General features: G+C 50.7%; 2 protein-coding genes across 2 annotated transcripts in view; both read right to left on the bottom strand.

Moving 5' to 3' along the window:
* Window positions 1–320, bottom strand: part of RAB3A (RAB3A, member RAS oncogene family) — a gene marked incomplete at its 3' end in the record, with an annotated part of 8322 nt that extends 8002 nt beyond the window's left edge. The window contains exon 1 of the mRNA XM_006147169.3: window positions 207–320. The remainder of the gene's footprint in view (window positions 1–206) is intronic.
* A 10588-nt stretch (window positions 321–10908) lies between these two features.
* The window catches only part of PDE4C (phosphodiesterase 4C), a 51168-nt gene continuing 49576 nt past the window's right edge, over window positions 10909–12500 (bottom strand). Inside the window, 1 exon segment of the mRNA XM_014587283.2 lies at window positions 10909–11593. Within this exon segment, the coding sequence (XP_014442769.1) occupies window positions 11186–11593 (408 nt within the window). The 3' untranslated portion in view covers window positions 10909–11185.

The raw sequence follows: 12500 nt of genomic DNA, 5'->3' as shown, positions 1-12500 counted from the left end.
CAGCGCGTGGGGTTTGGGGGGGGTGGGTAAGGACCCCGCCAGTAGGGGGTACCGGGCCTTACCCCTTCCCGGCCCGCCGCGACTGCCGCATCCCCCATTCAATCCCGGCCAACCTCGTCCCCCACCTTCGACAGCCCCTCAGTCAAATGAAGGTTATGCAGGTGCTCGAAGGGAGAGCACATCTGGTCGCCCCGGCGCTCGCTCACCTTAGCCTACACCGATGCGGCTGCGATCTAGACGCGGCGAGTTTTTTGGCAACAGCAGTGACGAGGGACCCCGGGGAGCTGATGTGGGGCTGCTGGGCAGCGGCAGCGGCGCCGTGACGCATTACAGGGGCGGGGTCTTGTTTAGAGAGATAACCTATGGACGCACGCAGAGTCAGAAGGGGCGGAACTTTTGCGCAGATTGACATTCGAATGGGGCGTGGCTCCGTTTGAGCGTTCCTTAGGGGCGGGGGCGGTACAGGCGCTGACTCCACCTCTTGTCAGCCTCAGAGAGGCGGGGCCGCTTGGCGCCTTCTCACTGGCTTAAACTTACGACTGACGGATTGAGTAGCCAATTAACGGTCGTCAACTCCCTCCTCCTGTCCAATGGTGGTTCCCAGGCAATGGAAGGACCAAGAGGCTGCGGCCTTGGCTCAGCCTGGGTCTTTGGGGGGCGGTTCCCTTCCTCGCCCGTGCCCACCCTAGGTCTGGGATTTCGGCCCCTGCCTGATGGAGGGGGGGGTCCTGGGACTATCGTTCAATACTCCCCCTAAAGGAAAAAGGGACCCGAGAGATGCTCCACGCCTCTTCCTATTTATGGAGTTTAAAAGAAAAAAGGGGAAATAGGGTCAAGAGAGATCGTCGTCCAATTCCCGAAGCGTACGACCCCCAGAGGGGTCCCGTCTGGTGGAGGCTCAACTCCTCTGCGTTTCCGAGGTTTAAAAAAAAAAAAAAAAAGCAAGAAAAAGAAACATATTGAGGTTAAGAAAACCACCCCTCCCCACCAATTTCCAGAAAAAAAAGAAAAGGGTTGATAAGATGCTCCAGGAATCTCCCCCCCAACCCCACCTGCACCCCATTACCGAGAGAAAAAATGGGAAGACGAGGCGAAGTAGGGGAAGAGAAGCGACCTGTCCCCGAACCCTCAAAGCTGGCGGCAAAAGACCCAGGAAACAGGGAGGGTTCGAGCGAGGCTCCCAGCCCTTCGTTGCTCTGGTGCAAAAAACACCCTGGGGCTGGGAGACCCCCTTCTTCCACCCTGGGAAAGCAAGACCCAGAGAATGGGGTCTTGGAACGGGGTGCTAAGATGCTCCATTGTTTACTGCTGTCCCCCAATAAAAATAAAAAATTGGGGTGCAGGAAGAAGCCGGAGACTCTGGCTCCTATTCTGGATCTCTTCCCCCTCGACTCCGGTTTTTGGATCGTGCTAGGGGCATCGGATCCTCTAAGAGAGTCCAGCTTTCCTCCATCCTCCCCTCCCAGGAGGCTGGGCTGGTTGGGGTGCGGGGTGGGGGTGCTCGTCCTGTTTATAAAAAGCTCTCCAGCTGCCAAGGCGCGGAGGGACCAGAATAACTTGGCGCCTCAAGTCCCAGCCCCTACCACCCCCATCCGCAGCCCGCCTCCAGCGCGCCCTGGGCGCCTGGCGACGTCCCTCTCCGTCTATTTGCATTTGGGAATTTTTTTTTTTCTTCTTCTTCTTCTTCAAAGAGTGACATGATTATCTCCCTCCCCCATTGGGACTGCAGAGAAATGGGGAAAATTCAGAAATAAAAAGAGAGAAAAGGAAAAGCGAAATCCTTTCTATTCCTCTTCCCCGGTCTAGGCGGATCCGAGTCAAGTCTGCGCTCTGGGTGGGGCTCCGGAGCGGTGGGTCCAGGCGCCCGCGAGGGCCCCAGTGGCTGCGAGGACGTGCCTGGCCGCTCACCTCCCTGACTTCCCAAACACACGCTTCCATTCTGCGGTGGCTCCCAGAGGGTGGAGGGGTGTGGGAAAGGGAGTCAGCTGGAAGAATGTGCACGGTTTCTGCACTGATTTTGATGTTCTTAAAATAAAATGCTGGGGAACCAGCAGTTAGCGTAATGGCTATGTCGCTGGACTCCCACGTTGTCGACCGCAGTTCGAGTCCCGGACCCGGTGGCTTAAAACTCACGCCGGGCGTGTGTGCGTGCGTGCCCAAGATCCCGAGAGGAGAATGGAGGAGAAGGGATTGCGGCGTGGCCATCCCCCCTGGGGGGTGATTTCTCACTTTCTGTCTCTCTGTCTCTGTCTGTCTGGCGAGCACATGCGCCCTATAGCAAAAACCTCTCAAAAAATAATGTTGGGATACCAGCAGGTGGCATGGTGGTTAAGGTGCTGGACATTCCCACATGGCTGATGACGGGTTCAAGTCCCTGACCTGGCAGCTCGCTTTCTCACTTTCTGTCTCTGTGTCTCTCTCTCTCTGGTGGAATTAAAATAAATAAATGAAAAAAGAAAACCTTAAAAAATAAATACAATGATATTGGAGCCAGTAGGAGGCATGGTGACTGGGGTGCTGGACTCTCACATGATTGACCATGGTTCGAGTCCTGGATCTGGAGGCTTGCTCTGTCTCTATTCCTCTCTAGTGAGTGCACATGCCCTATAGAAAAAAAATTAAAATAGTATTAATAATAGGGCCAGCAGGTGGTATGATGGTTAAGGGTACTGGACTTCCACAGAACCGACAGAGGTTCGAGTCCCAGACCTGGAGGCTTGCTTTCTCACTTTGCCTTTCTGTCTCTGGTCAAATGTTAAAAATAATAATAATAACAAGAAATAAAATGAAATGATTCTTTTTTAAATGAATTATTTTATTGAACTTTATTTTATATATATATTTTTTTGAGAGGTTTTTGCTATAGGGCACGTGCACTCACCAGAAAGACAGAGAGAGACAGAGAGACAGAAAGCGAGAAATCACCCCCCAGGGGGGACAGCCACGCCGCAATCCCTTCTCCTCCATTCTCCTCTCTGGATCTTGGGCACGCACGCACACGCGCCCGGAGTGAGTTTTAAGCCACTGGGTCTGGGACTCGAACCGCGGTCGACTACGTGGGAGTCCAGCGATATAGCTGTTAAACGCTAACTGCTGGTTCCCTCCCTTTGGAATCTTGAGCACGCATGCACACATGCCCGGCTTGAATTTAAGTCGCTGGGTCTGGGACTCGAACCGTGGTCAACTACATGGGAGTCCAGCGACAGAGACATTACGCTAACCACTGGTCCCTTTATTTTATATATTTTAATTTGACCAGAGAGGGACAGAGTGAGAAAGAGAGAGATAGAAAGTGAGAAAGCAAGCTGCCAGGTCCAGAACTCGAACCACAGTTGGCCATGTGGGAGTCCAGCACCCTTAACCACCACACCACCTGCCAACCCCAAAATGAAATAATTCTTATTAAAAATAAAAGGAATCAGGGGGGCCAGCAGATGGCCTAGAAGTTACGTCATTGGACTCCTACATGGCCCACCCCATTTGAGTCCTGGACCTGGTGGCTTAAAACTCAAGCCAAGTACATGTGTGTGCGTGCCCAAGGTTCCGGGAGGAGACTGGAGGAGAAGGGATTGCAGCATGACCATCCCCCCGGGGGTGATTTCTCACTTTCCCTCTCTCTGTCTCCGGCTCTGGCTAGCACACAGACCCTAAGGCAAAAACCTACAAGAAAAAGAAAAAAAAGAGGGACCAGCAGTTAGCGTAATGGCTATGTCGCTGGACTCCCATGTAGTCGACTACGGGTCGAGGCCCAGACCCGGTGGCTTTAACTCACACACCGGGTGCGTGTGTGTGGATGCCCAAGATCCCGAGAGGAGAATGGAGAAGAGGGATTGCGGCGTGGCCATTCCTCCTGGGGGGTGATTTCTCGCTCTCTGTCTCTATGTCTCTCTCTGTCTGTCTGGTGAGCGGACGCGCCCTATAGCGAAAATCTCTCCAATAAATAAATAAATAAATAAATAAATAGGTTTTTTTTTTTTTTTTTAAATATGGTTGAGAGAATTGAACTTGTCTTAAAACAGATTTTGAGGGAGCCAATGGGTGGCGTTGTAGTTAAGGCGCTGGACTCCCACATGGTCAACTACAGTTCGAGTCCCAGATCTGACAGGTTGAGAATCATGCCGGGTGCAAGGTGTGTGCATGACCAAAATCCCAGGAGAAGGGATTGTAGTGTGGCCATCCCTTTGAAGGGTTCTTTCTTCCTTTCCCTCTCTCTGTCTCTCTCTCTCTCTGTCTCGCTCTTTCTCCACTGCAATCACACACAAAAACAAAACAAAACAAGCCAACAATTCTTACATCTCCGTCTATGAAAAATCTGGCAGGAAATGCACCAAGCTCCTAACCCAGCTCACGTATGCTTCTCCGCCTGTGAGATTGTATCATTGACTGTGATGACAAAGCGCTACTAATGATTATAATAGTTACCAAGAAAGCCCGCTGTTCTGGGAGCTAGCGGCTGTTGCGATGACTCACGCCACACATAAATCTTCAGGCACGGGGCGCGGTGGTGGATATTAAAGATTCAGTAGGCAGGGGATGAACCCAAATTGTTTTGTGGCTTTTGGTTTTTAGATTTCTTTATTTTGTAAAGGTTTTTGCCATAGCACTCAGAAGAGAGAAAGAGAGAAAGAGGGACCAGCTGTTACCGTAATGGCTATGTCGCTGGGCTCCCATGTAGTTGACCGTGGTTCAAGTCCTGGACCTGGTGGCTTAAACTCATGCCGGATGCGTGTGAGTGTGTGCCCAAGATCCCGAGAGGAGAATGGAGGAGAAGGGATTGTGGCGTGGCCACCCCCCCCGGGGGATGACTTTTTGCTCTGTCTCTCTCTGACTTTCTGGGGTGCACATGTACCCTAGTGCAAAAACCTCTCCCATAAAAAGAGACAAAGAGAAAGAGAAGAAAAGTGAGAAATCACCCCCTGAGGGTTGGTCACACCTCAAACCCTTCTCCATTCTCTTCCTGGGATTTTGGGCACACACACACACACACACACGCACCAGATGCGATTTTTCAATCTGCCAGGTCTAGGACTTGAACCACGGATAACCACGTGGGAGTCCAGAGTTATTTTTTTTTATTTTTTATTTTTTTAGAGTTTTGCTATAGGGTGCTTGCAATCGCTGGAGAGACAGAGAGAGACAGAAAGGGAGAAATCACCCCCTTGATGGGGCAGTGACCACACACACACTAGCCAGATGTGATTTTCGAACTGCCAGGTCTAGGAATCAAACTGTAGTCAGCCACAGGGTAGCCCACCACCATGCCACGTGCTGGCCCAGAACCCAAAACCCAAATTATTATTATTAATTATTACTATTTTAGGTTTTTACTATAGGGCCTGTGCCCTCGCCAGAGAGACAGAAACAGAGAGGGAGAGAGTGGATGGCCACGCCGCAATCCCTTCTCCTCCATTCTCCTCTTGGGATCTTGGGCACGCACGAACACGCGCCTGACATGAGTTTAAGCCACCGGGTCCGGGACTCGAACCACAGGCGACTACATAGGAGTCCAGTGACATAGCCACTATGCCAACTGCTGGGTCCCAAACCCAAATTATTATTATTAATTATTACTATTTTAGGTTTTTACTATAGGGCCTGTGCCCTCGCCAGAGAGACAGAAACAGAGAGGGAGAGAGTGGATGGCCACGCCGCAATCCCTTCTCCTCCTTTCTCCCCTTAGTCTGAGTCCAGGTGTTGAACCATGATCAGCCACGGGGGACTCCAGCACCCCAACCAGCACGCCGCCTGGTGGGTGACCCTGGAACCCCAAATCCTGAGCACTGAGCCACCCTGTCTGCTCCTTGAGGAGGCCCGCACCCACACGATGAGCTTTTCCAAGCTAAGGAGCACCCAGGACCCCCCAGGTCCCCCCTGCAGGGCGAGACAACGCCCCACAACTAGCGCTCCCTGCTGTACCTCCGGTTCTCGCCGCTAGGGGGCGCGCGCTGCTCACGATCCACCTTCCAGACGCGCGGCTCAGCGGGACGTGTTGGCGCCCCGATTTCTCCATCCGTAAAATAAAAAGGATATTAATTCTAGGTAACAGGATGCCTTGAGATTTTGCGGATTTATTTAGTCCCAGATAGACAGGCTCAGTGCCCCCCAATTCCTATAAGATTTCAAGACGATCACAGACTCTACTCTCCAGCCAAAATGTATCTAACCACAGATGGTCTGTATTGTATTTCACTTAAAGACTTTTAAAAATTATTTTATTTCACTTGGTTTAATTATTTATTTAAAATTTGACCAGAGGGGACAGAGTGAGAGAGAAAGAGAAAGCGAGAGAGTAAGCCTCCAGGCCTGGGACTCAAACCACCGTCTACCAGGTGGAAGGCCAGCACCCTTCACCATCACACCACCTGCGGGGCCCCCACTTAAGGACTATTTGTTTTTTTAAAGAATTATTTTATTTAACTTTCTTTATTTTAATTTGACCAGAGAGAGACAGAGTGAGAGAGAGAGAGAAAGCAAGAAAGCAAGCCACCAGGTCCGGGATTTGAACCACAGTCAGTCATGTGGGAGTCTAGCGTCCTTAACCACCACGCCACCTGCTGACCCCGAGGATTTTTTTAAAATATTTATTTATTTATTTTTATTTTTTAATTTTTTATTTTATTTATTTTTTATTTTGGAGAGGTTTTTGCTATAGGGCGCGTGGCACATGCGCCCGGCGTGAGTTTTAAGCCACCGGGTCTGGGACGAGAACCGTGGTCGACTACGTGGGAGTCCAGCGACATAGCCATTACGCTAACTGCTGGTCCCGATTTATTTATTTATTTTGATTTGACCAGAGAGAGTCGGAGTGAGAGAGATTGGGAAAGTGAGAAAGCAAGCTGCCAGGTCCAGGACTCAAATCACTGTTGGTCATGTAGGAGTCCAGTGCCCTTAACCACCACGCCACCTGCCAGCCCCAAGGACATTTCGATCTTATGATGGCAGTAGCTGGCAAGTGTTTTGTTTTTTAAAAAAACTGACAATGATGGAACCAGCAGTTAGCATCATGGCTATGTCCCTGGACTCCCACGTAGTCGACCGCCGTTCGAGTCCCGGACCCGGTGGCTTAAGCTCACGCCAGGCGAGTGTGCGTTCATGCCCCAGATCCCAAGAGGAGAATAGAGGAGAAGGGATAGCGGTGTGGCCATCCCCCCTGGGGGGTGATTTCTCGCTTTCTGTCTCTCTGTCTCTCTCTGTCTGGCGAGCACACGTGCCCTATAGCAAAAACCTCTTCAAAAAAAAAAAAAAGAAAGAAAAGAAAAAGAAAACCTAAGCTAAGACAGGCTGTTTGGTAGGTTACGTGGGGTTTTGTTCTTTAGTTTTTTGCCAGAGGGTGCCGTGTGCTCATTGGAGAGAGAGAAACAGAGAGAGGGAGACAAAAGGAAAATGAGAAATCATCCCCTGGGGGGATGGCCATGCCACAATCCCTCTTTGTCCATTTTCCTCCTGGAATTTTGTGCAGGCACGCACACACACCTGGTGTGATTTCAAGCTGCCAGGTCCAGGATTTGAACCATGGAGTTGGCCATGAGAGATCCAGTGCCTTAACCACCACACTACCTGCTTGTTCTGATTTTTTTTTTTAAAGATTTTTGCCATAGGGCATGTGTACTTTCCTGAGAGAGACAGAGAGCAGGAAAGTGAGAAATCACCCTCTGGAGGGATGGCCACGTTGCAATTCCTCTCCTCCTGGGATCTTGGGCACGCACATGCACGTGCCTGGTGTGATTTTCAAACCGCTGGGTCCCGGACTCCAACCATGGTAGCCATGTGGGAGTCGAGCACATGCACGACCACGCCACTTGCTGGCCCTGCAACCAGTGGTTTTTAAGCTGCCAGGACAGAAACCACACAGCCGGTCACATGGGGCCACACGTGGCCACACGGGGCCACACGGGATCCAGCCACCCCAACCCCCATGCCATTGACTGGCCCTTAAATACATTTTCTTTTCTTTTCGAAATTATGTTTTTATTTATTGTAAAGAATTATTTCATTTAACTTTATTTTCATTTGACCACAGAGGGACAGAGTGAGAAAGAGAAAGAAAGAAAGCAAGAATCGTGGTCAACCATGTGGGAGTCCAGCACTCTTAAACCACCACGCCACCTGCTGACCCCGAATTATATATTTATTTTATTCATTATTACTATTTGACAAGTTTCTATAGGGCACATGCGCTCACCAGAGAGAGACAGAGAGAGAGAGAAAGTGAGAAAGCAAGCCACCAGGTCCAGGACTCGAACCATCGTTGACCATGTGGGAGTCCAGTGCCTTGACCACACGCCTCTCCAGTTTTTTTGACGTACAATGGGTTTATCATCGGAACATAACCCCTTCCTTTTTTTTTTTTTTTTGAGAAAGGTTTTTTCTATAGGGTGCATGCACTCGTCAGAGAGATCAGAGAGACAGAGAGACGGAGAGACAGAAAGTGAGAAATCACCCCCCAGGGGGGATGGCCACGCCGCAATCCCTTCTCCTCCATTCTCCTCTCGGGATCTTGGGCACGCCCACGCACGCCCCCAGCGTGAGTTTAAGCCACCGGGTCCAGGACTCGAACTGCGGTCAACTACATGGGAGTCCAGCGACATAGCCATGACGCTAACTGCTGGTCCCGGAACATAACCCCCTTCATAAGTTGAAGAAGATCTATACTAGGCTCAGCTCCTAGAAGAAAAACAGAGGCAGCCCCAGGAGGGGTGAGGACTTGGCAGAAAGTGTGAGCGGACTCCCTTCCCTTAGGGAGAGCCTGGGGCCCCTCGGAATCTGGAGGTGCAGAGACCTGACCCAGAACTGGGGTCTTTTCTGTGCATTGTTGCTCCTCTACAAATGGGGCCCAGCGTCAGGTCCTGAAACAGGAGAGGCCGGGACACACGCGCATCCACAGACACAGAGAGAGAAAAAATATGGCAACTATGAGCCGGCAGGTGGTGTGGTGGTTAGGGCACTGGATCCCACATAGCTGACCATACGGTTCAAGTCCTGGACGTGGTTGTTTGAAATTCACGCCGGGCGTGTGTGCGTGCGTGCCCAAGATCCCGAGAGGAGAATGGAGGAGAAGGGATTGCAGCGTGGCCATCCCCCCTGGGGGGTGATTTCTCGCTTTCTGTCTGTCTCTCTCTGTCTCTCTGGTGAGCACACATGCCCTATTGCAAAAACTTATCAAAAAAAAAAAAAAAAAAGCAGCATCCAGTGTACAGATACTCTGCCCCCCCACTCACAGCTCCAAGATCAGAAATAGATCCGAATGGGGGAGCTGGCAGATGGACTCCCACATGGCCAACCACAGTTCGAGTCCTGAACCTGGCAGCTTGCTTTCTCACTCTGTCCCTCTCTGGTCAAATTAAAATAAAATAAATAAAGTAAGTTGAATAAAATTATTCTTTAAAAAGAGAGAAAGAGAGAAAGAAGAAAGAAAGAAAGAAAGAAAGAAAGAAAGAAAGAAAGAAAGAAAGAAAGAAAGAAAGAAAAAGAAAGAGAAAGGAAGAAGAAAGAAAAAGAAGGAAAGAAAAGGAAAGAAGGAAAGAAAGAAAGAAAAAGAAAGAAAGGGATCTGAATGGGGACCAATATATAGCATCATGGCTGTGTCACTGGACTCCCACGTAGTCGACTGCGGTTCGCGTCCTGGACCCAGTGGCTTAAACTCACACCGGGCGTGCGTGCGTGCGTGCCCAAGATCCCGAGAGGAGAATAGAGGAGAGGGGATTGCGGCGTGACCATCCTCCCTGGGGGGTGATCTCTCACTTTCTGTCTCTCTGTCTCTCTATAGCAAAAATCTCTCTTAGGAAAAAAAAAAAGAAGAAATGGATCTAGGTGAAAATTGGGGTGCTAAAAATCCCCCCATTCATGGCCCTTTTCTCTTGCCCGGTTGAGGAAGACGGGGAGGCTTCGTGGTGGGATGCGGTGACCTCCTTAGGGCTGACCCTCCCCCCCAGCCTCCCGGTGTACGGCTATCCCAGAAGCTCACAGTAGGCTCAAGCCTGACCCACAGTGGGTGTGCAATGAACAGTGATAAAAAACGAAAGAGGGTGGGAACCAGCAGTTAGCGTAATGGCTATGTCTCTGGACTCCCACGTAGTCGACCGCAGTTCGAGTCCTGGACATGGTGGCTTAAAACTCACGCCGGGCGCGTGTGCGTGCGTGCCCAAGATCCCGAGAGGAGAATGGAGGAGAAGGAATTGTTGTGTGGCCATCGCCCCGGGGGGGTGATTTCTCGCTTTCTGTCTCTCTGTCTCTCTCTGTCTGTCTGGCGAGTGCACGCGCCCTGTAGCAAAAACCTCTCCAAAAAAAAAAAAAACCCGAAAGAGGGTGAGCCCGATCACCTGGCCACATGGTGGACCATGCAGTTTGATTCCTGGCCCTGGAGTTTGTGAAAACACTCAGGGTACATGTGCATGTGTGTCCCGAATCCAAACAGAAGGGAGAGATGGAGAAGGGATTGCGGCATGGCCACACCCATCGGGGGATGCTTTCTGTCTCTTTCTCTCTGTCTCTCTCTTTCTCGGGTTAAATATTTTTAAATACTTTTACATTTTTATTTAGCTTTATTTCTTTATTTTCCTTTGTCCAGAGAGGGACAGAGAGAGAGAGAGAGAAAGAGAGAGAGAAAGTGAGAAAGCAAGCTGCCAGGTCCGGGACTCGAACTACAGTTGGTCATGTGGGAGTTCAGTGCCCTTAACCACCACACCATGTGTCAACCCCATTGGGTTAAATTTTTCAAAAAGCCCCAGAGCCAGCAGATGGTGTAGTGGGTCTACCGCTCGACTTCTGCATGGCTGACCGCAGTTCGTGTCCCGGACCCGGTGGTTTAAAACTCACGCCGGGCGCGTGTGCGTGCGTGCCCAAGATCCCGAGAGGAGAATGGAGGAGAAGGGATTGCGGCGTGGCCATCTCCCTGGGGGGGGGGTGATTTCTTGCTTTCTGTCTCTCTGTCTCTGTCTCTCTTTCTGGTGAGCGCATGCACCCTATAACAAAAAACTCTTCAAAACAAAAGTTCGAAGACGAAGTCGCTCCCCTCCATCCAGCCCCTTTGAGAACTCTCTCAGCTAAGCCCGGGGTCAGAGTGGACCCCAGCCAAGTTCTTCTAATGAAACCCTACAACTGCTTAGAAGGAAAAGCTTGGTTGTCTCTCTCAATGGGTGGGAAAAGCAAAGCAGAAGCCACCTGGGACTTCTATCTGGAAAAGCCATTAGGTCCCCAAGGATTCAGTCACCATGTTGCCCTCACGGTCCACACAAGTTTTGCCCAAAGTCCTCTGGTTGCCCAGGGGTGGTGCCTCGGGGTCTGGGCTGGCCTCAGAGGACAGGAGCTCCGTGTCAGGCGATTCCGAGGTTTCTTGGCCTAACGATGCCTCCTCCTCTTCTCCCTCCTCCTCTTCTTCTTCCTCCTCTTCAGCCTCTTCCAGAGTCAGCTCGAACTGGAATCTGTCAGGGCTACTCCACTCTGGGCTGGTGAGGTCCGCTGGGCTTCGGGGGATCTTGCTCTGGTACCACTCTCGGTTGTCTTCCAGGGTGTCCAGCAAGTCCTGAGCGTCGGGGTGTACGAGGTCAGCCCACGTCTCCCACAGTGGGTGGGCAATGTAGTCTATGAAACCCACCTGCAGGGCAGGATTGGAAGGCAGGTCAGTGTGCAGTGAGTCACAGGGAACCCTAGAATTAGTCCAGCCTTCAAGTATTCAGCTGGTTTGTTCCCATTGCCTGGAATGTCATTGCCCAACTTCTATTCATCCCTCAAAACCCTCTTCAAATAACCCTACCTCTATAAAATCTCCCTTGTCCCTTTGGCCTCCTCCAAACGCAGCCCTGACACTATAGGATTGGATAAATGTGTCACCGAGACTAGGAGCCCCTCCGGGGTCCCCCACATCACCCAGAACAGATGTTTCTTTCTTTTCTTTCTTTTTTTTTTTTTTTTTTTTGTCCTTTTAAGGTTTTTGCCATGGAGTGCCTGTGCTCACTGGAGAGACGAGAGATAGTGAGAAGGAAAGTGAGAAATCACAACCCCCCCAGGGGAGATGGCCACACCGCAGTCCCTTCTCCTCCATTCTCGAATTTGGGGTACTCACGCACACACGTTTGACATGAGTTTCAAGCCACTGGGTCCAGGTCTCAAACCGCTGTCAGGTGTATGGGAGTCCATGCCTTAACCACTACGCCACCTGCTGGCTCCCCAGAACAGATGTTTGTTTTGATTATTTTATTATTTTTTAAAAATTTGCTACAGGGTTGGACCAACAGATGATGTAATGGTTATGTTGCTGGACTCCCACGTAGTCGACTGCGGTTCAATTCCCAGAACTGGCAGCTTGAAGCTCATGCTGGGTGCGTGTGCGTGCGTGCCCAAGATCCTGAGAGGAGAATGGAGGGGAAGGGATTGTGGCGTGGCCATCTCCCCTGGAGGGGGTGATTTCTCGCTTTCTGTGTCTCTGTCTCTCTCTGTCTCTCTCCACCGAGCACACACACCCTATAGCAAAAATCTAAAAAAAAAAAAAAAAAAAAAAAAAA

The sequence above is a fragment of the Tupaia chinensis genome, unplaced genomic scaffold (assembly GCF_000334495.1).
Source record: "Tupaia chinensis unplaced genomic scaffold, TupChi_1.0 Scaffold000201_1, whole genome shotgun sequence".
Taxonomy (NCBI): Eukaryota; Metazoa; Chordata; class Mammalia; order Scandentia; family Tupaiidae; genus Tupaia; species Tupaia belangeri.
The sequence above is the reverse complement of the archived record's forward strand: the minus strand, read 5'-3'. Positions and strand labels throughout refer to the sequence as shown.